The sequence below is a fragment of the Peromyscus maniculatus genome, chromosome 8, assembly GCF_049852395.1.
Source record: "Peromyscus maniculatus bairdii isolate BWxNUB_F1_BW_parent chromosome 8, HU_Pman_BW_mat_3.1, whole genome shotgun sequence".
NCBI classification, from domain to species: domain Eukaryota; kingdom Metazoa; phylum Chordata; class Mammalia; order Rodentia; family Cricetidae; genus Peromyscus; species Peromyscus maniculatus.
This window is the reverse complement of record NC_134859.1, coordinates 57,281,362-57,306,898: the sequence shown is the minus strand read 5'-3', so window position 1 is coordinate 57,306,898 and position 25,537 is coordinate 57,281,362. Positions and strand designations below refer to the sequence as shown.

The following is a 25,537-nucleotide window of genomic DNA, read 5'->3' as shown; positions in this document are numbered from 1 at the left end:
AGCATGAAAGAGAAGCATGGTTTTATTATTCAACATAGACTAACACAGCTCAAATGAAGTGTTTCCATGGAGACACTATAGTAGACCTGACAGAAAGATTCCTCACATTGAGAAGGAGAACATGAATACTGGCATGAGAAGTAGATGTGACCTGCATAGATAATGATGACTGAACACAGCACTATCAAGCATTAGGGAGTAAATTTAACATTGTGAGAGAGTGACTGTCACTTTGACTGGAAGGCCAGAGAAGTATCTCTGAGAAGATGTCACTTGAGTGACAGGAAAGCTTCAAGGGGCTGGGAAAATGGATCAGTCAATGATTGTCATGCAAGCATGAGCACCAGAGTTTAAAATCCCGGCATCCATATAAAAGCCACACAGGCATGGCAGCCCACATATAATCAGGAGGCAGAAACAGTGGATCTTTGTGGCTGCTTGTTAGATAAACTAGAAGAGATAAGTATTAGGGCAGTGAGAGACCCTCCCTTAATTAAATAAAGCAGAGTGATCAAGGAAGACACTGATTGTCAACTTCTGGCCTCTCCGTATTAGTGCATACATATTCACAATATCTGGACATATACACATACACGGTGGAAGGAGAAAACTGACTCCTGCATGTTGTCCTGTACTTGCATGCACACATGCACACACAAATAAATAAATACATGCAAATTTAAAAAATAAAAATAATCACCTGTCAGATACTGTGGGCACCCCTGTGTTTACTGTGTGTCAGGCACTAACTTGGGCCCAGGAGACAAAATAATCAAGAAAACAGGCTAAATTCTGTCTTCTAAGATCCTCTGCCAGTATTCATTATCTTTCCATAGTGATGAAATTTCCTCATTAGTTAAAGGTACTACAATTTCTGCTAGGTCCATTCCTGTCAACTGGCGAAGTCTTAATTTACCTTTTTGAATCAAATCAGAGATCTTTTCTATATGTCTTTAATTTCTTATTTGGTTTACATGGTAGGAATATCCATTCTGATATAATATCTTCCATCTGCATCAAAATACCTCTGGGGGAATGTCTGGAGGGGAATATGACAAGAATGCATTTAAGTTCTGGATCCACATGATCCGCATGTGCTTCTTGAATTGTCTTTTCTACTAGAGCCAATTCCTTCTCAGCTTTGGTTGATAATTCTCTTGGACTATTTAATTCTTTATCCCCTTCTAGAGTATTAGCCAAATTTTGTAGTGCATCTTTGGGTATTCCCATGATACCCAGTAAGTTGAAAATGCTTCCTAACAATTTTTGAAAATCACTAATTCTTCATTCGATCTCTCCTTAGTTGTACCTTTTGGGGTCTAATTTTTTATAGCTCTATCTTATATCTTAAGTAATTAATAGAATATCTTCTTTGTATTTTTTTAAGGAGCAATTTGCAGTCCCCAGCGAGGTAAAACTTTTTTTTTTTACTTCTTCAAACATGCTTTTTAATGTGTCTAACTTTGGAACAGCTAATAGGATATCATCCATATAGTGATAAATTATGGATTGTGGAAACTTTACATGAATTATCTCAAATGGTTTTTGCACAAAGTATTGGCACAAGGTAGGGCTGTTCCTGTTCCAATTCCCTGTGGGAGGACCTTCCATTGATATCTCTTGACTGGCTAGGAATTGTTGTAATTAGGTACTGTGAAGGCAAATTTTTCTCTATCATTTTCTTGTAAGGGTATGGTAAAGAAACAGTCTTTTAAGTCAATAACTATTATAGGCCATTCTTTGGGTAGCAAAGAGGGCAAGGGCATCCCAGTCTGTAGGAGGCCTATCAGCTGAATTACTTTATCAATAGCTCTCAGATCTGTCAGCATTCTCCAATTACCAGACTTTTTTAAAAATAACAAATACAGGAGAATTCCAAGGACTGGTAGATTCTTCAATGTGTTGAGCATTTAACTGCTCTTGAACCAGCTGTCTAAAGCCTGTAGCTTCTTTTTTGGCAAAGGCCATTGTCCAACCCAGACAGGTTTATTAGTTAGCCATTTTAAAGATAAGGCAGTTGGTACTTCTGAGAGTTCAACAGCAGTTGTGCTCTGTTTGTGTTTAGCCTGAATGGTTGGTGACTGTTTTTTTATAGCATGTTATAATATTATTCCTAGAAACATACATTGATCTATATTCTTTTTCTGAGAGTGCAGGAATTTTAATCTGGGTATTTCACTGTTGTAACAGATCTTGGCCTCAAAGATTTACTGCTACATTTGTTACATATGGCTTTAGCCTTCCTCTCTGTTCTTCTGGCCCTATGCATTCAACCCATCTCAACTCTGTTTTACCTGAGATAGGGTACCAATCCCTAAAAGTTGGATATCTACCTCTTGAAGAGGCCAATTCAGATGCCATGATTTTGGTGTAATTATAGTTAAATCCACACCTATGTCTACCAGGCCTTTCAGAACCAGGCCATTAATTCTAATTCTAAGCTTTGGTCTTTGTCCATTTATGGAAGTCTGACAAAATATTTGTTTTATTGTGTTCTTTGTAAACTGTGATTCATCTATCAGAGCTGTTTTATCATCCATTGCAGTATCGGTTTTTACATTAGGCATTGGTTTATTCAGTTGTCCTGGAGAGGAATTTCTTCCACAGTGGCTGGGAATGTTTATACCACGTTTGATTTGGGGGCCTGCAAGAGGCCCCCTGAGGCATTTCCTACCAGTAAAGGGTTGCCTCGTATATCTATTTTTGAACTCCACTCACTGGTCCAATGTCGGCCTTTGCCATGTCTTCTACACAATCCAAGAGGTGGTTGGGGTCTTCTGTTTAGGCTATTCCTAGAAGGAGTATTACTTCCAAGAGTACCCCATGTACAGTTTTTACTTATATGACCTGGTGTACCACATTTAAAACATTTGGTACCACAGGGCCTTTTTTCACCTCTGGCATTTGTCTGTCCTATCCAAGCCTCATTACTGTAGTTAAGAGACTCAACACCATTAGTACATTGAATCCATTCTTCCAAAGGAGCTGATCTGATCTTTAATGGTGTAAGTATTCTTTTGCATTCTGCATTAGCATTATTGAATGCTAAGGACTCAGTTAATATTTTTCTTAATTCTTTATCTGACGTAAACAGCAGAACTTGACATCTTTGGCCACATGGTTCTGGCTTTAGAGTCAAGGATAGAAGAAAGGCATTATGGAATTTGTCTCCACAACTACAGAAAGTTGCTAAGGCCAGGCATGTGTCAGGGGTGTCCCTGAATGGAGGGCTAGAGAGGCCATTGTGCGAAGCTGTGAAGGTGAAGCCTGGATAGCCTTGGAGACCCCAAGATGTTTAAGATACCAGAGCCATTTGATACCTGCTGAGGAGAGCTGCTAACAGGGAGTAGAAATAGCCCAAGAGAAAGAAGTATGTTTCAGAAAGAAGTGTGTTTCAGTCAACAAAGCTGAAAGGAATTGGATATCTGAATAGCATATTGACATCAGACATGGAAATGCAGAGTTTGGAGCTTGCCCAGCTGATTTTTGGTCTTGTTTTGGTCCAGTATTTTCTCAATACACTCCCTTCTTTATGTTTTAGAAGGGTAATCTGTATCCAATGCCATTATATATTGGAAGTATGTGATCTGCTTTTTGGTTTTCACTTTGAAGGGGATTACAGTTAAGATATTATATGAATCTCAGAAGAGACTTTAAACTTTAGACTTTGAAATAAGTTTGAGACTGTTATAGCCATGGGGACTTTTGAAGTTGGACTGAATTCATTTTTGTGTTATGATATGGCTATAAGCTTTTGGGTGCCAGGGAGTAGAATGTGGTTATTTGAAAGAAAATGTCCCCCAAAGGGAGTGGCACTATTAGGAGATGTTTCTTTGTTGGAGTAGATGTAGCCTTGTTGGAGGAAGTGTGTCACTGTGGGCTTTGAGCTTCCCTTTGTTCAAGCCATGCCCAGTGAGACAGTTCACTTCTGTTGCCTGTAGGTCAAGATGTAGGACTCTTAGCTTCTTCTCCAGCACCATATCTGCCTGCACACTACATGTTGCACCCTGATGATATTGAACTAAATTTCTGATATTGTAAGCCACGCAATTAAATGATTTTCCTTTATAAGAGTTGCTATGGTCATGGTGTCTCCTCACAGCAATAGAAAACCTAATTATGGTGGTATTGTGTTCCCCAAAATATTGTGTACCTTAATAAACGTATCTGGGGTCAGAGAACAGAAAAGCCACTAGTTAGGCAGTGATAGCACACACCTTTAATCCTAGCATTCCAGAGGTAGAAATCCATCTGGGATCTCTGTGAGTTCAAGGCCACATTGGAAACAGCCAGGCATGGTGACTCACGCCTTTAATCCCAGAAAGCAAGCCTTTAATCCTAGGGAGTGACGGTAGAAAGCAGAAAGGTATATAAGGCGTGAGGACCAGAAACTAGAAGCATTTGGCTGGTTAAGCATGTGGCTGGTTAAGCATTCAGCTGGTTAAGCTTTCAAGCTTTGAAGCAGCACAGTTCAGCTGAGATTCATTCTGGATGAGGACTCAGAGGCTTCCAGTCTGAGGAAACAGGACCAGCTGAGGAACTGGTGAGGTAAGATAGCTGTGGCTTGTTCTGTCTCTCTGACCTACCAGCATTGACCCAATAACTGGCCTCGGGTTTGATTTTATTAATAAGAACTTTTAATATTCATGTTACACCTAATGAAGACAGAGGTTCAGCAGAGGGGGTTGCCCAGATTAGAAGTTAATCTTCTCACCTCAAAGGTCCAGATTAGAAATGTATATTCCCTTCAATTAAGTAAATATCCCTCATATGTGTGCCTCATCATTTTTTAGTTAATTCCAAATATAGTCAAGTTGACAACCAAGAATAGCCATCACATTAACCAAACATATAAGTTCTCAGGGTCACACACATACATACACATGTGAGTCCACATGTATATGAATATGCACACACATTACATATCTATAGAAAAAATTATGATGTTAGTGGGAGACAAAAACTGAGTGTGAGATTTAGGAGAATCAAAAAAAGACCCAAGGTTTGGTACCTAAGGATCATTTACTGAAATGAAAAGTGTGTGGGCTAGGCAAGCTACAGGGGAAGAGAGGAAATGCAGAGATCCAAAGCACAAATCTGGGGAGATCCAGGAGCTTTTGCTGAACTGGGACCTGTTGGCAAACCTGGGAGGCCCACATTAGTAGATGAGTGAAGTGAGGCTCAGACATGAGTCCTGCGCTCAGGAGGCAGGGCCTCTGCAAGCCAAGACAAAGCTCTCAAGTCTTATCTGTCCCAGGCATCTGCAGATTGTATTTAACAACAGGAAATGAGTTGAATAATGTTCAACATTTACTCCCAGAGTTCAGAGGAATATCTGCACAGGCTTTTTGATGCCTGGCTTCCCGGAGGAGACAGAGTCTCTTCAACTTTCAAAGAATGAGTTTACTAGCAGAGGGCTCAAGAGCCTTGGCCAGGAACACACACACCAGTGGACTCCATAGAAGAGCAGGGTGAGTAATGGGATCAACAAAGTCCACCAAACCATTGGAGTTGTGGAAATGTAAGTCCTGGCCCAACTCCACTAAGGAGTATTGTGGCAGATATGGGGACCTGTCCCCAGAGCCAGGGCCCAGGGCCCCAGCACCTACTGGGATAGCACAAGTCAGCTCTGGTAGGTAGTAGACTGCTGAATTCACTTGTATGCTTCATGTGCCTGTTTCCATCATAGTCTATCCTATACTTTTCTCTCTTCTGTCTGATCTTAACCTACAGGAATAAGGGTCCTGAATGGTGAGGTATTAAGTGGAGGATGGGGATGAGAAATAAAGTAGACAAAAGCAATAGCTGGGCACAGGAGACCTTGCATAATAAGCTAATATGTTAATACATAATAAGCATAAGCTGATGTCTTATGCCAAACAAGTTTATTAAGAAATATAGCATCATAAATACTATCTTCATGGAGTGGGGGATGGCAGAGGTCAGCAGAGAGCTAAGTCAGATAAAGTTGGGAAAGAAGATACAGGATCCCTCAGACGCAGCTGCCTTAGGACTGGTAACCACAGACCATGAGAAGAGTTAGGTCCCCAGAAACTACAACCTTTATTCTTCTGAGCCCCTGACTCCAGTTTCAGACCAGTTTTGTCAAGTCCACTCCTGGACAAGAACACAGAACTGAAGTTCCTTCTGTCCTTTCATTAGAGCTCCTGAGAAAGTCTTGGGTCAGCCTGGCTCCTCACATACCATATCCCTCCTTTTAAAAAACCAGATGAGTAATAAACACCTGAATGTCTACAAGGCCTTGATATTCCTTAAACCAGCAAATGTCTACTATTATTGTCAAAAAATTGCCAATACAAGTTTCTGAGTATAATAATTAATGTTGAAGGATGTTAAAAGGGGTTACAGCCTGTAGCTTGTATAATAAATCTTGGACAGCTCTAAAGGAGAATTGAATGCAAGATAAGAATGGTCCACATCAGTAACTAATTGCTTAAGGGTTAATAAATCTGAACTAACATGTTCATGATGTCATATTTCCTGTAAATGTTTTAAAATTTTATGTATTTTTTGTACAGATTTATTATAGCCTATAGTAATATAGACATATCTAAAGCCAGCATGGCACTGTAAATTTAACTGTATCTCCTAGGTATAATACCACAGGTGCTAAAGAATTTAACTTAGTTTTTTATTTTTATCTATATAATTTTGTGTTGTCAAAGAGACAGAAGTATTATAAGCAAGTTTATTAAGAAAATGGGCTGTTTGCACTTGCTGTGTATGGATCACTATGGAAGCAGCTGTAGGCACTATTGCAAGGATTATTTAGAAAATACTAGTTAAAATAGGGAATATACATAACTAGCAAGGATACAATTGATACAAGTACTTTTGAAGTATCTCCCACTCTCTTGAATGGGAAGACTCCCAGTCAGATACATATATGTAGGGAGAATCAAAATGTAAAATGATGTTGTATTGGATGGTTTTGTGTATCAACTTGACACAAGCTAGAGCCAACAGGGGGGAAGGGGCCTCGGCTGAGGAGATACCTCCATGAGATCCAGCTGTAAGGCATTTTCTCATTTAGTGATCAGTGAGGGAGGATCCAGCCCATGGTAGGTAATGCCATCCATGGCTGCTAGTCCTGGGTGCTATAAGAAGATGAGCTGAGCAAGCCATGGGAAGCAAGCTAGTAAGCAGCTCTCCTCCATGTCCTCTGCATCAGCTCTTGCCTCTGGGATACTACTACTCTGTTTGAGTGATGAACAGCAATGCCAAATAAAACCTTTCCTCCCCAACTTGATTTTTGGCCATGCTGTTTTGTCACAGCAATAGAAACCCTAACTAAGACAGATGTCCAATTCATAATTGTTCATTTTTCTCCAAAAGTCCCATAAATGGTCACATTGTTCAGGGCTGTGGCTAACAGACAAAGGTGACTGAACCTTCTTTTGGAGATATTACAACAGGATGAGGGGTTCCTAGGAATTTAACTTCATCCAGACCAGTTGAGTATCTTCAGGACAAGTCAACCAACACCTGAGTTTGTCCACTCAGAGGCACAGAGTTCTTCAGGACCATAGAGCATGCCATCTAAGGGAGAATTCTATCCTGAAACCAAGGCACCCGATTCTCATTGTATACTGTGAAACATTCATCCAATGGGGTAACCCCATGGGTGGTTAGACTGGAAAACTGAAGTGGTGATTGAATTGATGATGCTTGAAAAACTACAATTGATCCCTCCTAATCCCAAGTCTACATGGATCACTCAGATGAGAGGGATGTACCCATAATGACCTACCAACAACAAGTACGAGTGGTGGATAATATCCCAGTAAAAAGAGAGAATAAGAAACATCCAGAAAATCAGTTAACTCAGTCTGACACTTATAACATTATGTAATATTTTGATAGCCAGATACTTTTAAACAAACCTTGATTTGACATATATTATAGCCATTTTTTGTAAATGTTAATCTTAGGCCTTATAAACTTCAATATCAAATATATTGTCTTTAAGTATTATCCTTTACTTACCTTAAACAATTGCTAAGACTTCTGTAGCTTATAAAAGCCTTTTAATGTTTTATTCTGTAAACATATATCCACCTTAACCTTAATATATGAATATATGTTTATTAAAATAATTTTATCTTTTAACATATATTTAAAAACAACTTTATCATTATAACATCTTTTTTTATTTTTTATTTTATTAAAAATAGATTCTTTTCTCATACAATATATCCCAATTATAGTTTCTGCTCCTCCCAGTTCCTCCCCAACTACTCTCCCCTCTGGATCCACTTCCTTTCTGTTTCTTATTAGAAAAGAACAGGCTTCTAGGAGATAACAACCAAATGTGACAACATAAAATTAAAGCAAAAACCATCATATCAAAGTTGGGCATGGCAACCCAATGGGAGAAAAAGAGTACCAAGAGCAGACACAGGAATCAGAGACCCACTTGTTCTCACACTCAAGAGTCTCATAAAAACAAATGTTATATATGCAGATGACATGGTGCAGATCCATGTGCTTGTTGCTTCTGTCTCTGTAAGTGCATATGCATCTCGCTTAATTTATTCAGAGGACCTTGTTCTCCTAGTGTCCTCCATTCCCTCTGGCTTTTACACTCTCTGTGCCTCCTCTTCTGCAGGTTTCCATAAACTCTGCCTGGAAGAACTTGACAAAGACATCCCATTTAGAGCTGTATGTTCTAAGGATGCCCTCTCTGCATAATGTCTGGCTGTGTGTCTCTGCTATTTTCCCATCTGTTGCCAGAGGAAACTTCTGTGATGACGATGTAATATTGAAGTGTCCTACAATTAGGTCTGAGATTCAGTGTATGATTTGTGCTGTAGTATTGTTTCTTTTACAAACCTGGGTGTCCTTGTTTGGGCATGGATGTTAAGAACTGAAATATTGTCTTAGAGGATTTTTTTCCTTTGGTGAGTATGTAGTGTCCATCTCTATCTCTTTTGATTAGTTTTGGTTTGAAGTCTAGTTTGTTAGATATTACAACGGCTATACCAGCTGGTTTCTTAGGTTCATTTACTTGGAATATCTTTTTCCAACCTTTTATCCTGAGGTAATATCTGTTCTTGAAATTGAGGTGTAGTAGTGGTTTGAAGGAAAATGGCCCTCATAGGTTCATAGGGAGTGCCACTATTAGAAGGTGTGGCCTTGTTAGAGTAGGTGTGGTCTTGGAGGAAGTGTGTCACTGTGGTGGTGGGCTTTCAGGTCTCATATATGCTGAAGATACCACCCAGTGTCTCAGTCCACTTCCTATTGCCTTATGATTAAGATGTAGCTAGCACCTTGTCTGCCTGCATGTCATCATGCTTCCCACCATGGACTAAACCTCTGAACTGTAAGCTGCCACCCAAATTAAATGTTTTCCTTTATAAGAGTTTCTGTGGTTATGGTGTCTCATTATAGCAATAGAAGTCTTAACTAAAATAGATAGCCTGTTTGGAGCAAATCTCTCTCTCTCTCTCTCTCTCTCTCTCTCTCTCTCTCTCTCTCTCTCTCTCTCTCTCTCTGTCTCTCTGTCTCCCTCTCTCTATATATAATTAATTAAAAATTCTTCTCTTGTATATTACATCCCAACTGCAATTTCTCCCCCCTCATCTCCTCTTGGTCCTTTCCCTCAGCACCTCCCCTCTCCCCCAGATCCACTCTTACTCCATTTCCCTTCAGAAAAGGGCAGGCCTCCCAGGGATAGCAACCAAACATGACATGTCAAGTTGCAATAAGGCTAGGCACATCCCCTCATCTTAAGCTGGATGAGACAACCTAGTAGGAGAAAAAGGGTCACAAAAGCAGGCAAAAAAGTCAGAGACAGCCACCACTCCCACTGGTAGGAATGCCACAAGGACACCAAGCTACACAACCATAACATATATGCAGAGGTCAGACCCTTGCAGGCTCCCTGATAATTGCTTCAGTCTCTGTGAGCCCCTATGAGCCCTGGTTAGTTGATTATATGGATCATTTTTCTTGTGGTATCCTTGACCCAGATGGCTTCTGCAATCCTTCCTCCCCCTCCTCTGCAGGATTCTCTGAACTTTGCCTAATGTTCAGCTATGGGTGTCTGCATCTGCTCCCATATGTTGCTGGGTGAAGCCTCTCTGATAATGATTATGCTAGGCTCTGGTCTAGAAGTACAGCATAATATCATTAGGAATCATCTCATAGACTTTTTTGTCAGTCATGTTTGGTTCTATCCTAGGTCTCTATCCAGCCTCTAGTTCCTGGCCCTCCAAGCAGTGTCAGGCTTTGGCTCCCTCTTGTGGCATGGGTCTTAAGTTGGATCACTCACTGGTTGGGCACTCGCACAAGTTCTGCACCACCTTTACCCTGGAGCATCTTGCAGGCAGGGCAGGTTTTGTGGTTGGGTTGGTGTTCCAATTCCTTCACTGAAAGATTTGCCTGATAACAGAAGATGGCCATATTTCCCATTGCTAGGAGTCTTTTCTAGGGTTTCCCTCATAGATTTCTGGGAGTTTCCATTACACTAGGTTTCTACCTTGTTCCCCCAAATTCCCCAATTTCAGCTGTCTAGCCCAGTACTCTCTCCTTCCATCCCTTCACCTGATCCTTCCTATTCCCATCTCCACCTGCCCCCAGTCCACCTTTGAAATATATTGTATTACCCCTTTTCAGAGAGATCCACACATCTCCCCTTGAGTCCTCATTACTTAGCCTCTCTGCATCTGAGGATTGTAGCATGATTATCTTTTACTTTACAACTAATATTCACTCATAAGCGAAGATGATTTTTTCTAGTTCCATCCATTTGCCTGCAAATTTGATGATGCTATTTTTTAAATATCTGAGTAATACTCCATTGTGTAAAGGTACCACATTCTCTATGTCCATTCTTTGATTGAGGAACATCTAGGTTTGTTCTAGTTTCTAGCTATTATGCAAAACTGCTATGAACATAGTTGAGCAAGTGTCCTTGTGGTAGGATGGAGTGTCCTTTGGGTATTTTCCCAGGATTGGTATAGTTGGGTCTTGTGGTAGATCAATTCTCAATTTTTTGAGAAACCATCATATTGATTTCTAAAGTGATATACAATTTTTCAATCCCACCAACAATGGAGGAATGTTCCCCTTGCTCTACATCCTCACCAGCATGAGCTTAGATCTTTGATCTTAGCCATTCTGACAGGTGCAAGATGGAATTGCAGAGTCATTTTAATTTGCATGGCTAAGAATGCTGATTTTTTTTTTGTTTCTCAGCCATTTGAGATTTCTCTATTCAATATTCTGTTCAGACATGTACTACATTTTTTAAATGGATTATTTGTTTTTTATGTCTATTTCTTTAGTTCTTTATACTTTGGACATTAGTCATCTGTCAGATGTGGAGTTGGTGAAAATCTTTTTCTGGAGGCTGCCATTTTGTCCTATTGACATGTCAGTTGCCTTAGAGAAGCTTTTCAATTTTATGGCATTCCATTTACTAACTGTTGATACTTCAGTTTTATGAGGTCCCATTTATTAATTGATAATCTTAGTGCCTGCACTATTGGTGTTCTGTTTAGGAAGTTGTCTCCTGTATCAATGCATTCAAGGCTATTCCCCACTTTCTCTTCTATTAGGTTCAGTGTATGTGGTTTTATATTGAGGTCTTTGATCCACTTGGACTTAGGTTTTATGCATGGTGATGAGTATGTATCTATTTACATTCTTCTACAATCTGATATCCAGTTAGACCAGCGCCATTTGTTAAAGATGCCCTTTTCCCATTGTATATCTCTGTTTGTTTTTCAAGACAGGGTTTCTCTGTGTAAAAGCCTTGGCTATTTCTGATTTCTTTATCAAAAACCAGATGTCCATAGTAGTGTGGATTTATGTCTGGGTCTTTGATTGCACTCCATTGATCAAGATGTCTTTTTTATGGCAATACTATGTGGTTTTTATTACTATATTTCTGTAGAACAGCTTGAAATCTAGGAAGGTGATACTTCCAGAAGTTCTTTCATTGTACAGGATTGTTTTAGCCATCCCGGGTTTTTTGTTTTTCCATATGAAGTTGATAACTGTCTTTTCAAAGACTGTAAAGAATTGTGTTAGTATTTTGATGGTGATTGCATTGAATTTGTAGATTGATTTTGACAAGATGGTCATTTTTACTATATTACTTCTACCAATCTATGAGCATGGGATGTAGCATGAATCCTAAAGGGTCTTATTACTAAAAACAAACCTGGAGCCTGGTATTGGGGTGAATGCTGGAAGATCAGAAAAGCAGAACAAGCCACAGCTACCTCACCTCGCCAGTTCCTCAGCTGATCCTGTTCTGTCAGACTGGAAGCTTCTGAGTCCTCATCTGAATGACTCTCAGCTGAACTGTTGCTCAAAAGCCTAAAAGCTTAACCAGTTATAGTTACTAGTCCTCATGCCTTAAATACCTTTCTGCCTCCTGCCATTACTTCCTCAGATTAAAGGCCTGAGTCACCATGCTTGGCTGTTTCCAGTGTAGCCTTGAACTCACAGAGATCCAGGCAGACCTCTGCCTTTTGAATGCTAGGATTAAAGGCATGTGCTACCGCCACCTAACCTTTATATTTAATATTGTGGCTGTTCTGTTCTCTGACCACAGTTAAGTTTATTAGAGTGCACAATATTTTGGGGAATACAATACCACCACAATGTGAGATCTTTTATCTACAAATATCTTCTTTAATTTATTTCCTCAAAGTCTTTAAGTTTTTTTTTAATCAAATAAGTCTTTCATTTGGTTGGTTAGAGTTACCCCAAGATATTTTATATTATTTGCGGTTTTTGTGAAGGATATTGTTTCCCTGTTTTCTTTCTCAACCCATTTGTCATTTGTGTATAAGAGGGCTACTGATTTTTTAGTTAATCTTGTATCCAGCCACTTTGCTGAAGGTGTTAATCAGGCATAGAAGTTCCCTGGTATAATTTTTGGGATCACTTATGTATACTATCATATCATCTTTGAATTTAATTCTTCCTTTTCAAAATGTATGCCCTTAATCTCCCTTAAGTATCTTAATTCTCTAGCTAGAACTTCAAGTATTATTTTGAATGAATACAGAGAAAGTAGACAGCTTTGTCTTGTTCCTGATTTTAGTGGAATTCCTTTGAGTTTCTCTATATTCAATTTGATGTGGGCTATTGTTTTGCTATAAATTGCCTTTATTATGTTTAGGTATGTCCCTGTGTCCTTATTCTCTCCAAGACTTTTATCACAAAGGTGTGTTGGATTTTGTCAAAGGCTTTTTCAGCATCTAATGAGATGATAATGTGGTTTTTTTTTTTTCAGTTTGTTTATATGGTGGATTACATTGACAGATTTTCATATGTTGACCCATCCCCTCATCTCTGAGATAAAGCCTACTTAGTCATGGTCATCTTTTTTATGTATTCTTGGATTCACTTTATAAAAATTGTGTTGAGTATTTTTGCATCAATGTTCATGAGGGAAATTGGTCTTTAATTATCTTTATTTTTTGAGTCTTTGGATATTGGGATGACTATGACCTCATAAAATGAATTTGGAAATATTTCTTATGTTTCCATTCTGTGGATAGAATTTTGCAGTAAAACTGTCCCTGGGCTTTTTTGGTAGAGAGACTTTAATAACTGTGTCTATATTCCTAGGGATTATAAATCTATTTATATTGTTTAATTAATCGTAATTTAACTTTGGTAGGTGGTATCCGTCAAGACACTTGTCCATTTCTTTTAGATTTTCCACTTTTTTGGAGTAGAGGTTTTTGAAGTATGACCTAGTGATTCTTTAGATTTTCTCAGTGTCTGTTGTTATGTCCCCCTTTTTATTTCTGATTTTGCTAATTTGGATATTCTTTCTGTGTCTTCTAGTTAGTTTGGATAGGGGTTTATTTATCTTGTTGGTATTCTCAAAGAACCAACTTTTTGTTTCATTGATTCTTTGTATTGTTCTATTTGTTTTTATTTTATTGATTGAAGCCCTCAGTTTGATTATTTCCTGCTATCCACTCTTCTTGGGTGTGTTTGCTTTTTTTTTTTTTGTTCTAGATCTTTCAGTGTGCTGTTAAGTTGGAAGTATGAGATTTCTCTGATTTCTTTATGAAGGCACTTGGTGCTATGAGCTTCTTATCACTACTTTCATTGTGTCCTATAAGTTTGAGTTATAGGACACATCATTTTTATTAAATTCTAGGAAGTCATTAATTTCTTTCTTATTTCTGCTTTGACCCAGTAGTCATTCAGTAGAGAGTTGTTCCATTTCCATGAGTTTGTAGGCTTTCTGTTGTTTAAATCCAACTTTAATCCATGGTGGTCTGATAGGATACAAGGGGTTATTCTAATTTCCTTGTATCTGTTAAGACTTTCTTTGTGATCAAGTATGTGGTCAATTTCAGAGAATGTTCCATAACTCACTGAAAAGAAGGTATATTCTTTTGTGTTTGGGTGAAATGTTTTGTAGTTATCTGTTAGGTCCATTTGGTCATAATGTCTGGCAGCTCCAGTATTTCTCTGTTTTGTTTTTGTTTGGATGTTTAGTTTTCCATTGGTTAGAATGGGGTATTGAAGTCTCTCTCTATTAATGTATGAGGTTTTGTGTGTGACTTAAGATGTAGCAGTATTTATTGTATAAATTTGGGTGCCCTTGTTTTGTGGCATAGGTGTCAAGAATTGAGAAGTCATCTTGGTGGATTTTTCCTCTGATGAGTATAAAGTGTCCTTCCCCCATATCTTTTGATTAATTTTGGTTGGCAGTCTAGTTTGTTAAGTATTAGACTATCTTTACTTTCTGGCTTCTTGTGTCCATTTGCTTGGAAAATCTTTTTCCAACCCTTACTCTGAGGTAATGTCTATCTTTGATGTTGAGCTGTGTTTCTTGTATGCAGCAGAAGAATGGATCCTATTTTCATATCCACTCTGTTAGTCTGTGTCTTCTTATTAGGGAATTAAGTTCATTGATATTGAGAGGCATTAATGACCAATGATTGTTAATTCCTGTTATTTTGTTGGTGGTGTGATGATGATTGTGTATGTGTGGCCATGCATGTGAGTATGCATGTGCCTTTGTGTGTGTGTGTGTGTGTGTGTGTGTGTGTGTGTGTGTGTGTGTGCATGCGCGCGCTTCACTTTTTTGGTTTTGCTGGTGTGAGATTATTTATTTCTAGTGTGTAGTTAACCTCCTTTGGTTATAGTTTTCCTTCTTCTACCTTCTGTAGGGCTGGATTTGTGGATAGATAGTGTTTAAATTTGATTTTATCATAGAATATCTTGTTTCTCCATCTATGGCGATTGAAAGTTTTGCTGGGTATAGTAGTCTGAGCTGCCATCTGTGATTTCATAGAGTCTGCAAGACATCTGTCCAGGCCCTTATGGCTTTTAGAGTTTCTATTGAGAAGTTGGGTGTAAGGCTAATAGACCCACCATTATATGTTACTTAGCCTTTTCACCTTTGCAACTTTTAATATTCTTTCTTTGTTCTGTATGTTTAGTGTTGTGATCATCACGTAGTGTGTGTGTGTGGGGGGGGGGCTTCTTTTCTGGTCCAATCTATTTGGTATTCTTTAAGTTTCTTGTGCCTTTAATAGACATGTCCTTCTTAAGGTTAGGAAATTTTTCTTCTATGATTTTTATTGAAAAGATATTCTGGTCAAGGCCAGGCAGTGGTGGCACATGCCTTTAATACCAGCAATTGGGAGGCAGATGGATCTCTGTGAGTTCAAGGCCAGCCTGGTCTACAGAGGGAGATCCAGGACAGATACCAAAACTACATGGAGAAACCCTGTCTTGAACCACCCCCCGCTTTAAAAAAAAAAAAAAGATTTTCTGGTCCTTTGAGCCGGGATCCTCTTTTTCTATTTCTATTATTCTTAGGTTTGGTCTTTTATAGTCCTAAATTTCCTGGATGTTTTGCATCAGGAATTTTTTAGATTTAACATTTTCTTGGAATGATGTATAAATTTCTTCTATTCTAGCTTTAATGCCTGAGATTTTCTCTTCCATCTCTTGAATTCTATTGGTGATGCTTGTAGCTTGTATCTGTACTTCCTGTCTGCTTACCTATATTTCCATTTCCAGGATTCCCTCAATTTGTTTTTTTGTTTGTTTGTTTGTTTGTTTGTTTGTTGTTGTTATTGCTTCTATTTCCATTCTCAGGTCTTGAATGCTTTTAGTTATTTCCTTCTTGTGGTGGTGGCACTATTAGGAGGTATGACCTTGTTGGAGTAGGTGTGGTCTTGCTGGAGGAAGCGTGTCACTGTGGAGGCAGGCTTTGAGGTTTCATTTATATGCTCAAGTTACTGCCCAGTGTTTCAAACCACTTCCTGTTGCCTGCAAGATGTAGGACTCTCTACTACTTCTTTGTGGATCTGCATTATCTCACCGTGAAGATAATGGACTGAACCTCTAAACTGTAAGTGAGCCATCCCAATTAAATGTTTTCTTTTACAAGAGTTGCTGTGGTCATGGTGTCTCTTCGAAGCAATAGAAATTCTAAGACACTTCAATTGTTTGTTTTTTCTTGGCTTTCTTTCAGGGGTTTATTCATTTCCTCACACTGTTTGTGTTTTCTTTTTTTTTTAAGATTTATTTATTTATTTATTTTATAATTTAATTTTACATATCAGCCATGGATTCCCTTGTTCTCCCCCCCTCCCGCCCCACGCCCCCCCCCAACCCGCCTTCCCCCCAGGCCACCCCCCCCCATTTCCATCTCCTCCAGGGCAAAGACTCCCCTGGGGATTGAGTTCAACCTGGTAGATTCAGTTCAGGCAGGTCCAGTCCCCTCCTCCCAGGCTGAGCCAAGTGTCCCTATATAAGCCCCAGGTTCCAAACAGCCAGCTCATGCACTGAGGACATGTCCCTGTCCCACTGCCTGGATGCCTCCCAAACAGATCAAGCTAATCAACTGTCTCACTTATCCAGAGGGCTTGATCCAGTTGGGGGCTCCTCAGCTGTTGGTTCATAGTTCATGTGTTTCCATTCATTTGGCTATTTGTCCCTGTGCTTTTTCCAATCTTGGTCTCAACAATTCTCACTCATACAAACCCTCCTCTTTCTCGACAATTGGACTCCTGGAGCTACACCTGGGGCCTGACTGTGGATCTCTGCATCTGGTTCCCTCTGTTGTTGGATGGGGTTTCTAGCATGACAATAGGGTGTTTGGCCATCCTATCACCAGAGTAGGTCAGTTCGGGCTTTCTCTCGACCATTGTGGAGGTATCTTTGTGAATTTCTGTGGACCTCTGTAGCACGTTGCTTCTTCCTATTCTCATGTGGTCTTTATTTATCATGGTCTCTTATTCCTTGTTCTCCCTCTCTGTTCTTGATCCAGCTGGGATCTCCTGCTCCCCTAAGCTCTCTTTCCCTTGACCCTTGCCTTTCATTTCCCCCACTCATGTCCAGGTTGTTCATGTAGATCTCATCCATTTCTCTGTCATTGGGCGATCCCTGTGTCTTTCTTGGGGTCCTGTTTTCTAGGTAGCCTCCCTGGAGTTGTGAGTAGCAGTCTAGTCATCTTTGTTTTACATCTAGTATCCTCCTATGAGTGAGTACATGCCATGTTTGTCTTTCTGAGTCTGGGTTACCTCACTCAGGATGATTTTTTTCGAGATCCATCCATTAGCCTGCATGCTCAATCATACCACAAGGGCACTTGCTCAGCTGTGTTCACAGCAGCATTGTTTGTAATAGCCAGAACCTGGAAATAACCTAGATGCCCTTCAAGTGAAGAATGGATAAATAAAATGTGGTACATATACACAATGGAATACTACTCAACAGAGAAAAACAATGACTTCTTGGATTTCTTTAAGGGATTCATTAATTTCCTTTTTCAGGATCTCTATCATCATTAATAGAGTTGTTTTTAAGGTCATTTTCTTGTGCTTCAGCTGTGTTGGAATATTTAGGGGTTGCTGTAGTAAGATAGCTGGGCTCTGATAGTGCCATATTGCTCTAGATGTTTACTGTGTTCTTACACTGGCATCTAGGCATCTGAGTTGGAATGAATATAGTCTAGGTGCCAATTTCTGAGTTTTTCTTTGTTGGATGGGTGTTTTATTCATTGGTTTCTGTTTCTTTGGTCTTCTGATCTTTGTGGTCTATATTTCTGGCGACTGGTGTGACCTCTGGTCTAGCAGGAGGTCTCCATCAGAGTTTAGGGCTGGATTTCTGGCAGCTAATGTGACCTTTGGTCCAGCAGAGGGGGTCTGTGTTCTTCTGACTACCATGGCCTGCACTTGAGCAGGTGATATCCACCAGGGCCATGGCAGCAGCTGTTGGGTGGTGGGTGGGAGGGGGTATCAGTGGCTTGGGTCTTTGGGCTCTGAACCAAGTGCTTGGAAAGATTCTGAGGGCGGGTGGTTCTTTTACCTGTTCTGAAGCAATAATTTCTTTTGGCATCAAGACCCAGCAGAACCTACCTTAGTAGCTCTTTAATGACAGTAGCTATAATTATTTCTTGATTTGTGTGTGTGTGTGTGTGTGTGTGTGTTTTGTTGTTGAAATTGTCAATCTTAAAGTGTTAGCTTTTTTGATAGTATGTTAGTGTGATTCATATAAAAACTCTGTAACTAAAACATTAAAATCATAAATGTCTTTCTGACTCAGGGAAGCTGAGCCAATAGGTAGTAAGAGAGCAGTGGATTTTTCAGATGAGAAAGAGAAAAGGAGAGGGGATAGAGTCAATTTCCCAAGTCTGTCTAAGGAATGTTACCAGCTCAGTTTTAACTTCTATGTATATAATACCTTAGGCTGTTTGTTTTTCTTTTCTTTTTTGTCATCAAGTCGGAAGGTCATTCTGACCCAGGCAAGGGGTTAAGAACATACAAGGAAGAAAACATGCTTTAATTTGAGATAGAAGTACCAAATCCCATATTCCAGAGTCACTAACTCAAACCTAACTGTCACAAGACAATTTGGCAACAGCAGCTGTTTTGTTTTGATGGGGGCAGGCGCTCATTAGCTTGATTAGCATCCACATTTGAGCTGGTAAAACCCAATGTGTAGAAATGAATTGAGTTGTCTGAGTTAATGTTTGCCTTTCCTCTGCAGGCACTTTCACCCTGTCTTTCTCCCTGTGGTAGCCTCTCTTCCTCCTCTGTCTGTGCAGCTCCCTCTCAAGCCCGTAGTGAGGAGGGTCTCTGCCAGCACATTTCAACTGCTGTGCTTCTCTTTTTCTCTGCTGCAAAATCTCCTGCTTCAGTGGGGAAAATCCAAAAGAAAACAATAAGGCTTTTTTGTCCAAAATACTTTTTAAGGGGCTCAGGATTCTCTGGCTTCTGCACATGAAGGGTAGAAAGGTGATTTATTAATCCTGCATATGATAAAAGAGGAGGACACTTGACGGCTTAACTAAACTAGTCAGAGACATTTGCGGTAACTTTAAAACTGCATTATCAAAGGAGGAAGAAGAGAATCAGGGAAAGAAGAAGGGGAAGGAATGAGAAGGAAAAGGAGTAAAGAAGGAAAAGGAGAAAAAAACCCTCTTTATCCTCTGAGGCATCATGAAACAAAAATATTTCAAGAATTGGCCCCACTTCCTTTTCCTCAGGGATTTTTTTTTAATTTATTTATTTTTCTTTCTAGTTTTAGCTTTTGTCCCCCTATCTGATTTTGAGTAGACTGACTAGATTTATGGGAGTGTTTAACTACAACTGAATCATTTATGCAGTGAATCTAACCGATCTCCACTCAAATATCACAGTCCAAATTCACCAATGGGAAACACATGTGACTCTCATAGGCAATATGTTATCTTTAAACTTCCACCTACACATTCCCATGTCTTTAAATTTATGGACCAATTTAGGGAACTAAGAGAAAGCTTTCAGAATGAAGGCAAAGAACTTCTATAAGTGCTTTAGCAATATTTTACAAGAACTAGAATGAAGAAGGGAAGGAAGTATCTGGGGAGGGGTGTGCTTTTTTAAAATCCAGCTGTCTTAATTTTAACTCACATCTATCCCAATTCTTTTTCTTTTTCTTTTTTTAACCTTTATTTTACTTGTTTGCTTATTATTTTCAAAGAGTCTACTAATCTGACTCTTTTACTCTATATATTTATCACAGCCATACTCACTCTTGATGATTTTCCCTGTACTTATAACCCATATTGGGTGCAACTTGAGCCAAACCTTCAGGAATATGGATCCCAAATGGTGAGGTGTTGAGTGGGAGGACTGGAGATGAGAAGTAAAAAGACAAAAGCAATAGCTGAAACCAGGAGGACTTCCATAGGCTGATGACTTAGGCCAAGAAAGTTTATTAAGAAATGTTATAGAATTTGAGACCATCAGGAAAAGACCACAGAGTTGATCCAATTACAATTAAATATATTAATTATTACCGCCAGCAGGATGAAAGTCTTGACACCAAGAAGAGATTTAGGGAAGGTTCCCCCCCTCCATTTTTATTTTTGTTTTATTTGTTCATTTTTATATAGTCTGTGCCTTCTATGCTATTTCTGATATTTCTGCAGGATTTCCTCTTGCCATTTGGTATTTACTCTTTGGCTTTGCTTTTTTTGTTGTTTTCTTGTTTAGATTTTTTTTTCTTCCAATGGCTCTCATTTTTAGTATAAATGGAAATAATGTGATCACTTAGACCATTTTGCTCAAAGAAAGGTACACTCTGCTTTTTCCATTCTGCCTTCACCTTTTCAGAATGTTTATTTTCTTTAAAAAAAAATTTTTTTTATTGACTCTGTGGATTTCACAACATGCAAACCAATCCCACTCATTTTCCCATTCCCTGGTATCTGCCCTTTGCACTTGGGCAACCTCTCTTGCCCAAACAAAACAAAATTTAAAAGGAAAACCAAAACCAACCAAACAAACAAATAGTAATTCTCAATGTGGAAGCAACAAGTGTGTCTTAGTGAGTCACACCACATATCCTTTAGACCTTATATCTTTACTTGCAAGTGTTAATTGCTATGAATCATTGGTCTGATTTGAGGCCTCTGGCCTCTGCTACACTATCAATAATGTACCCTCACTGGGACTCCTCTTAGATATTCTATTGTTGCCTTGTGTTATGGAGATCCTGCAGCTTTGTTTCTGTAGATCTGGACCCTTCACATGCACTAACAGTTCATAGATGAGGTGGAGGTTGGGGAGGGCTAACTAATACCCCTGGGTGGTAGCTGAATTGGTCAGTCCTCCAGCTTTCCCTTATCATCACCACCCAGGGTCTCCAGTTCTGCCCTGGATAGCTCACCCAATGCAGCAGGCAGCAAGGAGTGGGGCCAGTTATTCTGTTCTCATGCTCTTGGGTCTATCTCACCTACATTCACATCACCAGGGCCAGCTCTATTGTTTTGCCCAGGGAAGGTGATGGGTCTGCTTTCCCAATTGTTGTAGGGGGGAATATAAGGGGTGCAGGATCAGCTCTCCTGCTTTCATGCCCTCAGGGCTGGCTTAACTGCACCCACACCAACAGAGTCAGCTTTAGCTTGCTACTCAGGCAAGGTGTACAGCCTACTCTCCCATCTGCCACAGGTGGTGAGGGGCACCTCACCCACCCACTCCACTGTATGGCAGATGAGGGGTGGGACCAGATCTCTGATGCACGTTCATGGGGCCAGATCACCCACACCCCCATCAACAGGGACAACTTTACTGTGTTGCTCGGGTGAGGTGCAAGGCCTGCTCTCCCAAGTGTTGCAACCAGTGAGGAGCAGGATCAGCTCTCCCACTCTTGTAACCCCAGGGCTAGCTTTTCCATCCTGCAGTAGGTGGTAAGGGTTGAGAGGCGAGGAGTGTGTCTCTCCCTTACCTAGACCACTGCATGACAGACAGTGAGGCTAGCTCTCTCCCACTCTCATGCCTTCAGGACTGGCTCACCCATACCCCTGCCAGCAGTGACAACTTTGCTATGCTGCCCAGGCATGGCACAGGGCTTACTCTCCCAAGTGCTGCAGTTGGTAAGGGGTAAGACCAATTCTCCATAATTCTATACACAGTAAAAGTCAGGCCCATCACCCATGTCTATGAAGCCCTGTCCTCACTGACTTTGCTGGTAACAGGAGCCCCAGACATCAAGATAGACTTGCAGCTGTGGCAGGGCCATGAACTCAGACATGGCCCTTGACAGCAGTCCTGGCCCAGATGTCACTATGGCCCCAGTTAGTAATGCAGGTCACTCTGATTGGCATTGACCCAGTGGCAGCATGGCCCTTGAACACCAACATGGCCCCTGGTAGTGGTGGTGGTGGTCCAGATCCTGGGCATGCACATGGTTTTCTATAGCAACAAGAGCCTCAGACATCAATGCAGACCCTGACTGCAGCAAGGCCATGAACCCAGAGCTAGCCCAACAAGAACTCAGACCCATATAATGCCATGGCCCTGGGTGATAAGGCAGCACATGTTACTGAGGTTCGTGTGGTCCCAGCAGTGGTATAGTCCTCAGGCACCAACAAGGGCACAGGTCGTGGCCCAGATCCTGAAGATTCCTGTGACCTTCAGTGGCAACATGAGCCATAGACATCAACACAGACTTAGGCATCAACACAGACTTAGGCTGTGGTTGGACCATGAACCCAGACATGGTCCTTGACAACAGCCCAGGCCTGGATATTGTCATGTCCATAGTTTGCCTTGCAGGTCACCCAGATCAGCATGGTCCCAATGCCATGGCTCCCAAATGCTAACATGTCCCCAGGTGGCAGCCCAAACAGGTGTTTGCTCTACCTGTTACCTTCAATGATAACAGGATTCACAAATGTCAACACAGACCCTGGCTGTGATAGGGCAACAGACACAGATATGGTCCTCAGCCCCAGTTTGGGTCCAAATGACATCATGACCCCAGGTGGCAGCATAGGCCACCAAGATCTGTATAGCCCCTGTGGCAGCTTGACCATCGAAGACCAACATGGCCTCAGGTGTCAGTCCAGACTATGGGCCTCTGTATGGCCCTCACTGATGACAGAAGCGACAGACATCAATACACAGCCTAGCCACAGCAGGGCCACAGACTCAGACATAGCCCTTGGCAGCAGTATGTGCCTGGACATCACCATGTTCTTGGGCAGCAGCACCAGCCTTCTAGATTGGAATGGCCCCATGGTCCTATGGGCCAGCACAGGCCTCTTAGATCAGCATGGCCACTGTGGGGGCACATCCCTTGGACACCAACATACTCACACATTGTGGCCCAAACTCTGGTCATCCGCAGGGACCTTGGTGGTAACAGGAGCCAAAGACATCAACACAGGCCCCCAGAGCTTTGTCAGGGCCACAGACCAAGACATGGTCCTTGGCAGCAGCCCAGCCCCAGACATCATCACCATAGCCCCAACTGGTGAGCAGGCCATCCATGTCAGCCTGTTCCTCACCACCCTTTCATCTTTAAATCAGCATCTCTCCCTAGCATATGAATCCTTCTGCCTCCCCCCTTCTCTTTCTCTTTCTCGCTACCATTTCCCCATCCTGTACTCACCCACCATATGGTGTCTGTGATTGATGGCTCATGGTTGATTTCAGTCTGCCAAGGCCAAGAGCCATGGCTGTGTCAAGGGAAGGGTTTCTATAGGTGAAAACTGCAAGGAAATGAAGCAAGCAAAGAGTTGATCTGTTTTGCCAAGATTGAGTGGTCAGGATGACCTGAACATAATCTCTTACTATCTGTATAAGTAAGTTACAGAAGTGGGAAAAAAGCAGCTAGTCCTGCCCTTATAATATAATATAATAAAGCAGATGGCCACAACTACACATTTCTGGGTGGGGGTCACCAAGTCAGGTTTGTTTGGTGGGACTCATCTTGCAAGAATTTGCATCTGGGACAAAAGGTTATCAGATACTAAGATGGAGGCCTAGGACAAGATGGAGTCTCTCTGGCCACCATAGAAGTAAAGCATCATATATACTATTTACACTAGGGAAAGCAGCTAAGGTCAGCAGAGAACTAACTGAGACAATGTTGACAAAGAACACATGTAATACCTCAGGCACAGCTGCCTTAGGACTGATAACCACAGCTCAGGAGGAAGAGTCGGGTCCCCAGAAACAGGAACCTTGACTCTCTGAGGAGGCACTGTCTCCAGTGTCAGACTGACCTTGCCAAGCCCATTCCTGGCAAGAACACACAACTATTTTCATCAGGGCCTCTGGGAAAGCCTTGAATTGGTCTGGTTCCCCACACCTGTCCATGTGCCTCTTTGGTTTTTCTCTCAGTAATTTATCCTTCCAGCTAGTTGGCTTTGTATTGTTCCCCCCATGTGGTGTCCAGGGATAGGAGACTTCTAAATTCCTTTACAGAGCCTAGCCTAAACACAGACTGGACTCTTGAGTCCCCCTCTGTGCTACATTTCCCTACCTTATCCTCTGTCACAGTAATGGCTGAAGGATTGACCTCCTTAGAGTGGGTCACTAGAAAAGGAAGAAGCTGAGGAACACAGAATAGTGAGTGTCCTGCACAGTCCATCCCTGCATCCTCCATCCCTGTCTTCCTATCCTCTCATGCTCCTGTCCCTGGAATCCCAACATCCCTTTCCTGCGTCCCCCAAATGTTCTCCCTTGATTCACATCCTTTAATCCTCCCAGCTGTCCTGTTCCATGTCCTGCATCCTTCCATCTTCTTGCTTTTCCATCCCTACATTTTCCACCTTCCATTCTCCAGATACCCACCTTCCCACTCCTCCCTCTCCATCACTTTCCATGGCTAGGCCTGAGCCAAGTCTTTGCTGCTGTGGTTCTCCAAAGTTAGAGACCTGGATCTCCTGTCTGCTGCTGGTGGTGGGAACTGTGCCCTCCTCCAGGAACAGTGCTGCTTCTGCACCAACAAACCCAAGCTGTTAGAAAGGCCAAAGATTTAATTAAGGAGCAGACCAAGATTCAGTTGACAGTCATCTTCCTAAGGATGGACTTTTGGTCCCTTCCACTCTGACTCCTCCCCTTGGTCTCTCCATTCCTCCTTATCCTCACACTTCCATTTTCCCTGTCCTTTAAAAGATTTACACAAGTTCCTCCTAGATCAAATCACTGCCACCACGAGGTCCATACTAGGACAATGGCTGCCCTGGCTAGGAGCTTACTGGGTCCCCTAATCTACAGTCTTATCTTACTCATTATAGCCCTTTTGTGTAATTAATTGTTTTCAGAGGTTTTTCAAGGAGTGAATGACAACAATCACATGATCCACCTCAACAGATAAAGTTAAAACTCTTTTCCTTCTACAAGAACTCAACCTAACCTATGCACCCTTAAATCCTGGGACAGAGCCTAGCCCCACCTGTATCATTATCCTGCCTCAGGAAGCAGCTAATGAGGGACTTCACCTCTCCCCTTTTTATTTGTCCTCATGGTAAGATAAATGACCTTAATGGCCTAAAAGAAGAAACCTTTGACAAGCTGAGAGTCCCCGACTCAGCATAACAGCACACCTGCCTGACAAGAAAGCCAGCACAGTAAGGAGAACTTCCATTGGCATCATTCATGAAACTATAGAGAACACATTTACTGATAAACTTCCTCCCAGAGTTCCCTCTTCTGCCCTATAAAGCCCAAGCCCTGAACCTGGACACACAGTCTCCATCCCCAGGAGAGCCTGGAGTCCTTCCGTTGAACTGACCAGA

General features: G+C 41.2%; 1 protein-coding gene across 1 annotated transcript in view; it reads left to right on the top strand.

Moving 5' to 3' along the window:
• Positions 1–5,310: 5,310 nt before the first annotated feature.
• Positions 5,311–25,537, top strand: part of LOC102903863 (NACHT, LRR and PYD domains-containing protein 1b allele 4-like) — an 84,972-nt gene continuing 64,745 nt past the window's right edge. The window contains exon 1 of the mRNA XM_076542819.1: positions 5,311–5,471. Coding sequence (XP_076398934.1) covers positions 5,398–5,471 — 74 coding nt within the window. The 5' untranslated portion in view covers positions 5,311–5,397. The remainder of the gene's footprint in view (positions 5,472–25,537) is intronic.